This window comes from Sinocyclocheilus rhinocerous, unplaced genomic scaffold (genome assembly GCF_001515625.1).
Source record: "Sinocyclocheilus rhinocerous isolate Xijiao unplaced genomic scaffold, SAMN03320098_v1.1 scaffold1141, whole genome shotgun sequence".
Taxonomy (NCBI): Eukaryota; Metazoa; Chordata; class Actinopteri; order Cypriniformes; family Cyprinidae; genus Sinocyclocheilus; species Sinocyclocheilus rhinocerous.
Window position 1 is genome coordinate 355192 of NW_015653550.1, and position 13589 is coordinate 368780.

At 37.4% G+C, this 13589-nt stretch overlaps 1 protein-coding gene across 1 annotated transcript in view; it reads right to left on the reverse strand.

Moving 5' to 3' along the window:
• Positions 1-1419: 1419 nt before the first annotated feature.
• Positions 1420-13589, reverse strand: part of LOC107716493 (TBC1 domain family member 22B-like) — a 102441-nt gene continuing 90271 nt past the window's right edge. The window contains exon 10 of the mRNA XM_016522973.1: positions 1420-2873. Within this exon, the coding sequence (XP_016378459.1) occupies positions 2745-2873 (129 nt within the window). The 3' untranslated portion in view covers positions 1420-2744. The remainder of the gene's footprint in view (positions 2874-13589) is intronic.

Here is a 13589-nt window from a genome sequence, read left to right on the forward strand (position 1 = left end):
GTTTTTGCAAAATGAGCAACAAATAACAAACAGCATGTCACAGGTGCTGTCCATAAAGCTTATCAGACTCAGAACATTACCATAATAACGATAATATAATGTAAATTCACAAATGCACGTGGATTCATCTCGGCATTCGTTCTGCATTGATAAACTCCATATCCCATCTCTCTCTCTCTCACAGGTTCTCATTTTATGGCACCTCTCAGATGCAGGCGCCGTGGTGATTTGAATGTGTTTTTAATTCATGTGAATGGCCTGGCAGAGCTGCTGCGGGCCGTTAATTACCTGCCACTGTGAACATCAGTCAGTCTAATGAGAGGAACTCCCGCCCTGCATGCAACGCGCATATTAAGACTCTAATCAGCAAACCTGCAGCACGCGGCCACAGGGACCTGACTACTTCCTACCCCATATAAAAACACAGCAAAAACGATGGGAATTTCGAAAACATGGGGTTGAAATGGCTTTAATGAGGGTACAGCATGGATCTGAGATTTTTAAGGGTGAGACAAGGCAATGCCAGTCTGATAGGATGGTCTGATTAAAGTTAATTTTGTGAAATTGGTTGTATCCTTTCATATTTTCTTTCTCCTCGCATAATTCCAATCAATATTCCATGTTTTTGTTTTTATTTTGAATTCACAAGTAGCTTTTTTTTTACTCCATATAAATTATTACAAATAAAATCGGCAAAAATGCCAACACAATTTAAAAAAGTTGAAACACATTGATTTCACATAAATAAAAAAAAATGTGTTCTTGTGTGTGCAGCATGATTTAGTTTTTGAGAATTTTTTTTTTTTTTTACAAATTTCATTAAAACTTTAGGGACCAATTCTCACTGTTAATTATTAAGGTCCAATTCACAAACCATTAACAAGCTATTAACAAATCATTAACTACGACTTTTGCCTCAAACTCATTAATAGTTAGTAAGGTAGTTATTAAGTTTAGGTATTGGACAGAATCTGGTCATGCAGAATATGTGCTTTATAAGTACTAATAAACAGCCAATATGTTAATAATAGGCATGCTAATAAGCAACTAGTTGATAGTGAGAATTGGCCCCTATTCTAAAGTGTTACCTTTAGATGTCTTAATCCTACCCCATACCTAAATTAACAACTACTTTACTAACTATTAATAAGCAGTTTATTGAAGCAAACATTGTAGTTAAAGAGTGACTGATCTAAAATATGGTCATGTCGAATAAGGCATTAATATGTGCTAATTAACAGCCAATATGTTAGTAATACGTATACTAACAAGCAACTAGTTGATAGTGAGAAATGGTCCCTAAACTAAAGTGTTACCCAAATTTCATTACTCCAATGTCATCAGTCAAAACCACACATTAAACAAGTCAACAAATTATAACCATATATATAGTATTTATTTACACATTTTTCTATTTACATCTCTCTGAAAACAATTCTGTACACAGCTATTTAATTCAAGAACATTTCAGTTGCACCTCTTTTAAAATCCATTCTGACGTTTCTGTAGTTTGGAGTCAAGAAACTTGGTTTCCAGAAAACCCCACATAGCTCGTACTGTAACTCCATGTTGTCCAGGCACTGAATGTCAGTTACAGTAAATTCCTTCAATTCTACGGCCCATCAAACAGCCGAAGGAGAGCAGTAGAGCTGCTGAATTCACTGCTCATGTAGGAGTAAATGTTGTCAAGGCAAATGTTCTGCTTTGCCACATCCTAAATGATCATGAATGTAAAATAAATATCTGTGACGTCATCAATCTCTAGAGTTAGGCACAACTTAACAGGCTCATGTAAACAGTATATAAAAAAAGAAGAAAGAATTTAAAAAAGCGGATTCATAGAATATATCTTGTACAAAAAGGAGGAAAATAGACTTATCAAGTGCAGTTTCACTTATATTTAGTTGTAAGAACTGGCACACAAATGAAAAAGCCTGATGACATGATTGAAGCTGCGCACAGTTCAAATACTGACAAAATGTCAAAAGCGGATATCCCCAAACACATCAATTAATGACAGCACTGTACAGTCAGTACGGATTATTATATCAATATCAAAATGGGACGTCAAAATGACAGGGCCATGAGCAACAGGGAAAGCAAAAATTGAATCAGTTCTTCAGTTTGCAGCTCGTTCACTGAACCTGTGCCTTGCAAAACTCAAACAGCCAAAATAAGGCAAATTGTATTGACTCCACTGCAAAGCCTCATGGGCACTGTTCACATACAGAGACAAAATGAACACCCTACGAATCCTGGCTGCTTCCTGAGGTAGACCAAGGTTAGAATAAGTGTTCGTATGGCGCCGTTTAAGCCAAACGATCTTACTGCGAATGTTTATAAACCATGTTTTTTGAATGACGTCTTATTATTGCCATGAATCAATTGGGCCAGCATCCATCCTACTGTTGCTGTTACTTCCTAGAATCTTGCTGTCTAAATGAACTGAAAAAAAAAAAAATCTTGGTAAAGGTTGTGATTAAATAAAAAATAGAAAAGCCTTAGAAACAAAGATTAAATTAGTGTATTTCAAGAGAGCATGATTTTGACATCTGGGTGACTCATGGCATTCGGAGTGCTGATATTAGTAGAAATGCGGAGAAAAAAAATGGCAGGAACAGCTGCAGACCATATTCCCATCTCCATAAAAAAGTCACGGTTTCAGTTCAGTATCATTACACAGACAGTTGCGCCTCCGAGGTCAGTAGGGCTCGTCATATTCAGTGATTGTGCTGGGCGAAGCCTCATCTTTTGTAATGGTTAGGGGCATCGGCAAATGCAAACTTCAGCCGGTAAGCTTCAGCTAGGAGAACGCTAACTTCCTCATTTCCCCAGTGCATTGTGGGTAGATTCTGGAGCAGAATCATCAGACCCTGTGGAGGATAAAGACATTTTGTTAAAAAGGATTGTATGCACAAACACAACAGTGATATACATTTGTCTAATCAACTAGTGGATAGACATTCTGAATAACTAAATGATTCTATTTCAAATCACATGTTTGCAATTAGATTAAAATTCAATCGATTCAATTCAATGCATTAATGATTTATTTAGACGTATAGGCAATCAAGGTACAGTACATGTAATTTTTTTTTCAAGGAAAAAAATCTCTTAACAAATGCTGCAAACTATAATTTATTAATTATATAAATTATCTTTCTACTCCAGTTTATTTTTTGAAATATAAACATTTAAATAGGGTATGTCGTGACTTGTTTTCAGGATTTATTCAATCATACATAAAATACTGAAGAACAGATTAAGTAAAACAATGAATTTGTAATATAGTGCATATATAATTAGCAAAATGATCCTTTCTAGAGTTCACCTTTCCAGCTAACTATCAAGGTCATTGATGATATCATCGAGTAGGTTTTCTGAGGTAAATGTAACATGACCCGGAATTGTTTACAAGCTGTTATATTGATGTCTTTCTGGGATTGAAACACTAATTGAACTATTACACGAGACATGAAACATTTCTATAAGTTGTACTGCTTTTTTTAAACATACCTTCTGATGTGCATTCAAGTTAATTTTGTGCAGTAACTAGTAGTAAAGAGGAAGAGATGATCAGGCTTACATGCTTAAACTCAGGCGGCTACAGTAATTGGTAATGCCACATTGAAGCATGCCAAAATGTTATTGATTGTTTGAATTTCTTATCAAACTGACAACATTTTTTAAATCTGAGACTTTGTTCATATTCAAACAACTCTGGCCTTCAAGACCAACTTTCCTGCAGAGTTCAGCTCCAACCCTAATCAAACAAGAACAAACTAATCAAGGACTTCAAGATTACTAAAAAGCTACAGAGACACGCGAGTCTGATCGGGGTTGGAGCTAATTTCTCCAGGAAAGTGGATATTGAGGGACAGAGCTGCCCAGCCCTGTTTTCGAATTAGGTACACTAATCAGATGCTTTTATTTGAGATTTATGGATACTTTAAGGTCATGTCCACCTATCAGACATTTTTCTTGGTGATATAAAGTTGCTTTAGAACAGGGGTGGGCAACTTTGGCCCTTGAGGTCCACTGTCCTGTAGAGTTTAGCTTCTACACACCAGAACCTAGCTAACCAAGGTCTTACAGATTAGAATCTTTTAAACTTGATCAGATGCACTTCTTAGCCATATGAGAGCAACTTAAGGTCATGTTGACCAGTTAGACCAGGGGTCTGCAAACTCGGTCCTGGAGGGCCAGTGTCCTGCAGAGTTTAGCTCTAACTAGCATCAACACACCTGTCTGGAAGTTTCTAGCATGCCTAGTAATACCTTGATTAGCTGGTTCAGGTGTTTAATTAGGATTGGAGCTAAACTCTGCAGGTCACCAGCCCTCCAGGACTGACTTTGGAGACCCTGGATTAGACTTTTCGTAATGGTTTGAATATGCAATGTAGTTGTGTCAACGAAGTTGAGAAAACATTCAAAAGCAATGCAAATTAGCATCTATGTGATGCGGCGAACACAGCCCAGTACAGCAACTTGCCAACGTCCAGCGAGTACATTTGCAAAAGGGGCATAATCAGCTAGTTGGCTGATGGAAGACATTTGGGCATCCTAATGCACATACATCCTGGGAGGAAGTGTTGTCTAGGTAAACCACATGCTTTCACTTTTCTGGAAAGAGTTTTACTTGGTGTTCAGCAGACAAGAGAAGGTATCGCAGCACAGAGTTGTTTATTTTTTTTTTCTTCAGCGGGGTCAAGCCAGGCTATCACAAAGCACCACCGTACCGCTCTAAATTATTATAACTTTCAATCACAGATTCTTCGACTGCTCAATCTTAAGTGTAGGGTGAAGAGAGCGAGCTGCCTGTCAAGCTGTGTTTCTCTTCTCGCTCGGTGCGGTCAGGACCTCGGCGGTGGAAGCCCATTTCTCTTAGGTATAGAAGGCCAAGTCTAATTCACTCAAGGCGGCGTCAGGCGGCTCCAGCAGGCCTCAGAGTCAATGACTGCATTAGAGCGGCTTAGAGCCTCAATCTCCCAGCCTAATTCACCTATCCTGCTGGCCCTGATGAAGGAGAATGAGAACGCTTAATACTCCATCACAGCGGGGTACAAGGGGGATGGATGGAGGTGAGAGAGGTAGAAGAGAAGGGTACAGGAAAAAAGCAATAATGTATCTTATAATAAAGAGAGCGTCAAAGTTTTGCAAACATTTGACAGTTAATAAGCCAAATCCTCATTTGATGATTTAGCATTTCAACTGAATGCACCTAAAACTGCCATTCTCTTCACATTTGGGATGAGTGTAATGAAAACAAGCATGGATGAAAGCTGACATGTCTGATACGGAGTGCATGCTGCACAAAAAAAGCAGGCACAACGGTTCCAGAAATTCAAGCCGTAGCACTTTAAGGCCCAAATACATCTTTGAAAAAGCTAAGTGTGTGAAGAAGATTGCTTCTAGCTAGACAGGCTTGATTTCCCGCGTCACTGCATACTGGAACACGATAGAACATAATTTGTAAGCCAATGCAAATGAGTGTTGCATTCTCAGAGTTGTCGCATGGGGCACTAGGTGAGAAATTAAACTAAACAGTCTTCTTTGGTTCTGTCTTGAGCACAGACAATTAGACTAAGATTAAAAAGCAGAGTAATAACAATATTGTTTGTATAACAAAAGTGTTGATTACACTTTCATATACCCCTCGTATGTATGATTCAAAGACCATGTAAATAAAAATGAGTACATAATTCCCTGTGCAATTCCATAGGTACACGATTGAGGCATGTTATTAAATGCTATGAGTCGAGGGACAACACCAAAATAAATCTTTATGATCTCTAAAAAAAGAGCTCTGAAGCTTGAGTATTTAATATGAGTATTAAAATGGACAGCTGTGAGTATGATTACCAAAGCATTCAGAATGCTTTTCTGCTTTAATATGCTATATGCCGGGATTTTCTGCATAATGTACATATTTTTATGGCAACATTTATGTAATGAATGATGTACTTGCGTAATTGTTTTAGGGTATCTGATCATTTTAAGTACTTGAGCACAGTATAATATTCTATACGGATACCGCTATCAGTAACTATAGTAGTCAACTATATTTAAAATGAATCCATCCATGTAATAGTCAAATCAAATACTAATCAGTCTATTTTTTTCTCGACAGATAACTATATTAGAGGTAATTACTTAGTAATGAGCCTAGCCACATAATTGGAAATAAATGAGTGATATAAAGGATACACAGCCAACCAATGTGATTGATTGGGGACTGTTCATTTTCATAGCATTTAGGGACTTTGTCTCTAGAGTATGTAAACAAACATCAATGTTAGAAGTTCAGGATATTGTAAGTATATTTCGAACCCCTTAAGCCTGAATTACTCCAAAGGCAGGGAAATGTTTTATTATAGAGAAATGTCTTATGAATTTTTATTCACATAATTTTTCATAATAAATTGTACATTAACATATTAAATTGACAGCTCAGATTTTTATCATACTACATTCTATAACACACACGTGGCCAAGCCTGAGGATTCTGTTATCTCAGAGTAAGAAGTCATGAAGATGATGTGCCAAAAATGTGATTCCAGAAGCAATGCTACAGGGAATGACTTTGATAGCCAAGTAAAGTGCTTAATGTTATACAACCACACTCAAGAATATATTTAAATCAGCTGAAGAGTTTTGGAGTTGTTGTCGCAGTCTGAACATTTCCTTACACAACCTCCACAAAAGTATGTTGCACTCCAACAGGTAACGGCAGATGAAATCTTTAGTTAAATGTCAACAGACCCTTCATAAGCTTTGATTTGTGTCCACTAATTTTTGTGAAGTACCCATGTTCTCCTTGAATTCAAGTAGAGTGTTTGATGAACAAGAGTGAGAACATGTAAAAATTTTATAGTGAATAATATCCCTGAAGATCATTATAAGATTGTGCAGGTGTTAGTCCAAGAGCTTTGATCTTTGAAGAGTAATCTACCTGAACACTCAAACAAATGTGTTTTTGAGGAAGATTTGAAGAATATAGTGCATACCTTACTACACCACTGATGTGTATGCAAAACAGTTGTCAGCTATACTTAAAACAAAACCATCCGTGTAATAGCCAAATCTCCTAATCAACACGGTCATCACAACCTAGTTTTCGACAAATAACTAGATTAGGACACTAATTACTTGTAATGAGCCAAGCCGAATAATTGGATATAAAGGAAGTATCTAATGATCTACACAGCCAACTAACAGAATTGATGCAGCACTGTTAATTTTTGTTGCATTTTGGGAATTTTTCTCTGGAGCATGTAGACGGATGGCACACTGTTAGTTATGAGATGCAATAATAACATTGCCAATAGCCATCATTACAGTCAATATGAAATGAATTTCACAACCCATTTTTTTTTTCTCCATGATGTGATTTATTTGTAAATGTAACATGGTTTTCAACTTTAGAAATTAATGGTAGAAATGAACTAAATAATAACAATCATCATATTCATTTCTATACTAACAAAATTGCTCTTGCGTAGGTTTGATAGATTAATAAATAAACGCCCAAAAGTATAATTTATTTATAACAATGGTTCATAACAGGCCCACATTTGTTAATTATTGCGGAATAAGAAAGACTGTGCTCTACAGTTGAGCCTGATTTAAAATTACACACAGAGATTTGGACTTTTAAGTTGAATTGTACAGTCGATTGATAACAATATTGTTCAATATATCAGTTATTGCATACAAAATATTAACAATTGTAAGTTATTGCAGTTGGACAATTTCCAAATTGGTGCATTCCTTGTTAAAAGAAAATGATTTCAGTGGTGGTATGTTATATATTAGAAATAAATCAGTTTGAATATCATATTGACATTAAGAATTAAGGTTTTACCTGCATTTTTTTTTTTAAAGATGTATTCATAGTTTTTGTAAAATCTAAACTGTCAATATGGTTGCCAGACTCATTACGAATCTGCCTTGGTGCTGTTACATTGCAAACAACATCAGGATAGAATTTTGAGAATCAGGCATGGTTCTGCTTTCAAAATGGAACGGGATATTTATGTTGCAATAAACTGACGGTTACTTAGTTAGACATGCAGTGGATTCAGTCTCATCTAAAGTGACTTATATTGCATTTCCAACAGGAACAGTCCCTCTGGAGTACCCTGGGGTTAAGTGCCTTGCTCCAGGGCTCAGCGATAATGGTGAATCCTAGTAATTCTCCAGGTTCACGAATATTCCCTTTTCCATTACTAGCCCAGATCTTCCATTGCAAAGCCAATGCCAACACCGCCTATGACACCATTCCCAAGTTGTCTCATATGCATATATTACATTGCAGTTTGACAGCAAAAAACTGGGACAGACTTTAATCAAGTCACAATGTGCAACTGGACATCAATAATAAATACCATACAGCACCAAAAGCGAGGAACGTAGGGTGTACAGTAAAGCTAGTTTAAAAGGTTGGCCTAATTACGAACAAAAACACGGCTAAAAGCCTAGTTAAATCGGCAAGGCGAATAAATGCTGAAAAGATAATGACTTTGACTTAAGGAGGATTTTCTTCAGAGGCACCATTTATCTGGACGCTCCCCGAGGCATTTTGATTGTTCTCTTCTGTTTAGTCTTATCTTCGGTGATGATAGAATTGTGGTTGCTAACTGACATGAAGGATCCCACATGATTGTTCTCTAACCTAACAGCATTCAAGTCGAACAGATAATCAGAGACAAAGAGTTGCAATCGTGTGCATTTGATGCAGACATTCTGTACTGGCACCATAATGACACCTCATACTGCCTGCTGTTGGCAAACAACTTTGGCATAGCGGAGACTGATTACTACATACACGGCACTGGTGAAGGAATGTTTGCCACCAAGGATTATGCCGAACGAAGACTTTTAGCCCCTCATCTTCTCGCTGAGTCCTCCTGAATTTGTAAGAATCGATCAGGGGCTCAAGAACAGCGACGCAGTCACTCCATCGAACAGCAAAGTCGCAGCTCTGCAGATTCTGAGCGTTTGATCCCCGTGTTTTAAACACTCGTGAGACTAACCGGTAGAGAGGTGGTGATTGATTGCGAGGAACTTTATAAACAGCTTTGTTTATCAAGGCTTCTGCAAGACGGCGAAACGATAGGTTGAGTCTCGGCATTCGGGTGCACGGGGAAGGAGCAGAGCTGTAATTACTTCCAGGATATTAAGTCCTCCATGCTTTTCCTTGTCTCTTTTCGGATAAATTGTCCCTGCCTCTCGTTGAGCGAGCTCCCTGCAACAACAGTGACACTCTATCATTAAACTGTATTAAAGCACATTTACAGGCAGGAGGGTTGCTCTTCATTCGGGACCTGCACGTATGACGATTAATCATTACCGGTGAGTCTCCTCCAGAAGCTCTAGTGTGGACAAAATTACAAGTTCTCTGAATATGTAACTATTTTAAAAATATACATACATGTGTGTGTATTTATATACACATACATTTACACAGCACACACACATATATTATGTAAACAAAAACTTTAATTATGGATTCACGAATATCACGATTTATCGTTTGGCAGCACTACATGCGGCTGCCCAAATTTACGTACAAGCCCATATTTAGTATTCAGTATTCATCCTGCTAATAATATAATGCTTTAATAAACACATGCACGAAATAGATTTTGAGAGGTAAGCCAATCATAAGAATTCTTTCAGGTGACAACAATATTTCTTTCTATCCCAAACTGTCGACAGATACGTCATTTTTCTGTCACTCTAGCACTGAAGAATCTCAGAAATGGAGAATCACAGTGAAGTACACACTCAAGAACACGAGTTTAAAAGCTGTATTAGCTTAGAAGTTTGAGCGGTAAGCCAATCAGCCACATGCCCCTAAGAGCCCGCACAACAAATTAAGAGTTTGTCTGCTCGCAGTTATTCACACAGACAGCGAATCCATTTAGTTTCGGCTGTTTGAACCACCTGAGGTGGAACGAGACAAAACATTAGGAGCTGATAGTTGCCGCTTTTTAATTTAGCAGCATAATGAACGTAACAAGCGTGAACCACCCTGCTTCCCCTCTGAGTTCTTTGCCATTTCTTTTACTTTTATTTATTCAGTCATTTTCGAAAGACAAGAGGAAAGCGGGGATGAAATATTCTTTGCATTTGTTCTATTCGTAGCGGAGTTAGTGCTCCAGAAGCTCTAGTGTGGACAAAATTACAAGTTCTCTGATAAATGTGCTAGGTTTTCGATTAATCAGGAAGAGTTCATTTCACCTAATCCTTCAATGCAACCGTCCTAATAGAGTCAACACTATAACTCAGTAACTAGATGGCAAGGAAAATATCTGCACTACTATAAATCTCGAGAGATGGGTTTCTTAAAATTGCATGCAAATTCCCCTCTGACTAACTGTAATCTTATACTCTACAAAACACAAAACAACTAATAATGAACTTGCTGAGGCCCCCAAGAGGGATCGAGATATGACAGTCACTTTGAATTCAAAGCAGGCCCTTAACAAAATGAAACTTTCGATCCACAAACAATTAGATAGTGAATCGCACTTAATTACAGCTCGCTGTGAACTGTTTAAATCCAATATGCATGCAAAATGGGAAGTTAATTGAAAAAGTGCTTGACATTTGCACTGCTGTGCAGCAGCAGCCAGAAAACAAGGCAAGCTGATTTTTTTCTTGCTCTTGAAACTAAGCTGCAAAAAACAGAACAGTTTAAGCCTGATATCACAACCATTTGCTCATGAACATGTGACTAGTGCTGTCAAATGATTAACTGCGATTAATTGCATCCAAAATAAAAGTTTTTCTTTACATAATGTGTGTGAACTCATGTTTTTATGTATATATAAATCGCTTTTTAATTTAGCAGCATAATGAACGTAACAAGCGTGAACCACCCTGCTTCCCCTCTGAGTTCTTTGCCATTTCTTTTACTTTTATTTATTCAGTCATTTTCGAAAGACAAGAGGAAAGCGGGGATGAAATATTCTTTGCATTTGTTCTATTCGTAGCGGAGTTAGTGAATACATCCAGGGCAAATTAAAGTTTAAGATGTGTTGCATACAGAATTCGATTTTTTCATTTTCTGAGGAACGCAATAAATTAATACTTTAACATTCAGCAAGGATAAGTTACACTGATAAAAAGTGATAGTACAGACTTGTGCAGTTACAAAATACTTCTGTTTTAAATAAAAGCTGTTCTTTTAAACTTTTTATTCAAGTTCAAGTTCAATTTATTTATATAGCACGTATAAAAAACAGCCACACGACTGACCAAAGTGCTGTACAGAGGTTCAACGAGTTAAATAAAGATACAGAAATCAGCATAACTAAATAACACAATTAAGACAGGGTCTAGCCCCAATGATATAAATAACTAAATAAATGTTAATAAAAACATGGGAACAAAGTATAGACACTTGGAAGACAAAATACTAAGCAAAGACCATAACAGAAGATTAATTATAAGCAAGGGAAAACAGATACGTTTTTAGGAGAGACTTAAAAGTGGTCAGAGAAGGGGCTAATCTAATTTCTAAAGGCAGGTTATTCCACGACCGCAGCCCAACCACTGAAAAAGCTCGATCCCCTCTGCGTTTGAGTCTGGGACTAAAAAAAAAAGATTCTGGTCGCTTGATCTTAAGCTTCTGGAAGGAGTATATGGGTGCAGCAATTCAGCTAAATTAATGGGGGCTTGATCATGTAAAGATTTTTATACAAATAAAATAATTTTAAAATCAATTCTGAATTCAATAGGGAGCCAATGAAGGGTCCCCAGAATTGGAGTAATGTGAGCGCTTTTACGGCTATTCTCTAATCGGGCAGCAGCATTTTGCACTAGTTGAAGGCAAGCAATTTGAGACTTCTTATTCATCAAAAAAAGTATCACAGGTTCCAAAAAAATATTAAGCAGCACAACTGTTTCCATCATTGCTCATGAATCATATTAGCATGATTTCTGAAGGATTATATGACTGTAGTAATGACTGCTAAAAATGCTGCTTTGCCACCACAGGAATAAATTATAAATTAGGTTTAAAACCTCATTATTTTCTGTGAAGACACGAGTTGGGGTGGAAGGGGGAAAGACAACTAAAAACTACAGGGTGGTAAGTACATAGAACAGACTGACCAAAGAGCTTGTTGCAATTTTAAATTAAGCGTGAATAAAGCCCAGAAATAACCAAAGGATCATATAGATATTGTCTGTGTTCATGTCCAGCTAGCGCGCATCACAAGCTATTAATATGCACAACTAATAAAGCCAGTTTGAAGGTGTTCATCATAAAGAAGGAACAAGCTCATTTCATGGACAGCGTAATATATAGCCCCCTTTTAATTAAGCCTCACATTTGCGTATGGTGGACATCATAATTGCACATAACTCCATGTTTTCCGCTTCATGTGTTGTAGAGATAGCAGAGGCCTGCCCTGGGGTCTTGCACTAAGGCTTCAGCGGGTACTTGTGCAGTCAACACTCTTCCAAAGATAGCTGGCTGGCATGCGCACACACATATTAAAGCGCTGCTTTGTGATTCAACTAGCTCCCGTTCTGCCGTAAACTCCATTTAAATCAAGCCATTAAAACTCCAAAGTGGAAGATTGATTTCTCCGATTTCTCCTTCCATCCAGGCATAAACGCGTTATCAGAGCTCACACCCGACTGCGTCTTAGCGGTTAGAGAGGACTATGAGCTGCCATGTTAAAGCTTTGAGACACAAGTGAGACTGCAAAACTTAATAACAACAGAGTGAGTTCAAAGATGTCTATGTGTTTATTTAGAGACGACTGCAATGAAGGTTATGACTGTCTATGTCCTGAATCAGGTAGCATGGGAGAATAGATTAAGATAACTATTGTTCGACAAACGAAGTGATGCTCCCACTGGAAGAAGAGTCAAGCTGTGTTTTGTAACATTGTGAGAGCTTGAAACATAGTAAACAGCATTTTAAGGCAGAATTCTTATAGGGGTCATATGATGCTTTTTTAAAGATCATTATTTTGTGTATTTGGTGTAACAGAATATGTTGACATGCTTTAATGTTCAAATACCACATTATTTTTCAAATACTGTACATTATTCTAAGTCCTCTATGCCCCGCCTCTCTCAAACGCTTTGTTTTCCAAAGTCTGTTCAAAATGTCAGACAGCAACATTACTAAGATATCTTTGGCTAAAATATAAGGTTTAACTGCACATATTGCAGAAGGTGGCGGCAATCCCAGAAAGCATCCAGTAAGCAAGCTAAAAAAAAATAAATGTTGTCAATAGGGTTTGGAAAAGTTGTATTGAGATATACACATACACAAATTTCTCTTGTTTTGGATTTGTATTTTAGGGGGCAGTATAATTATGCTTTTGGAACATCGTGTTAGGAGAAAAACAAAAATGCCTGTGTGATACAGTCATTGTCCTTTAACAAGGGACTGCTGAAATAGTTATTTAGATTATTCATGAATAAAACGAGTATATGTCTTTGTATTCTACCAGGCATTTGAGACAACGGGGCTCCAAAAAGCGAAACGAAATCCCATCGATGAAGAGAGTAAATTGGTAATCACAGACAAAAGAGGGAAGAGGTTCTCGGGCCGTTAGCTGC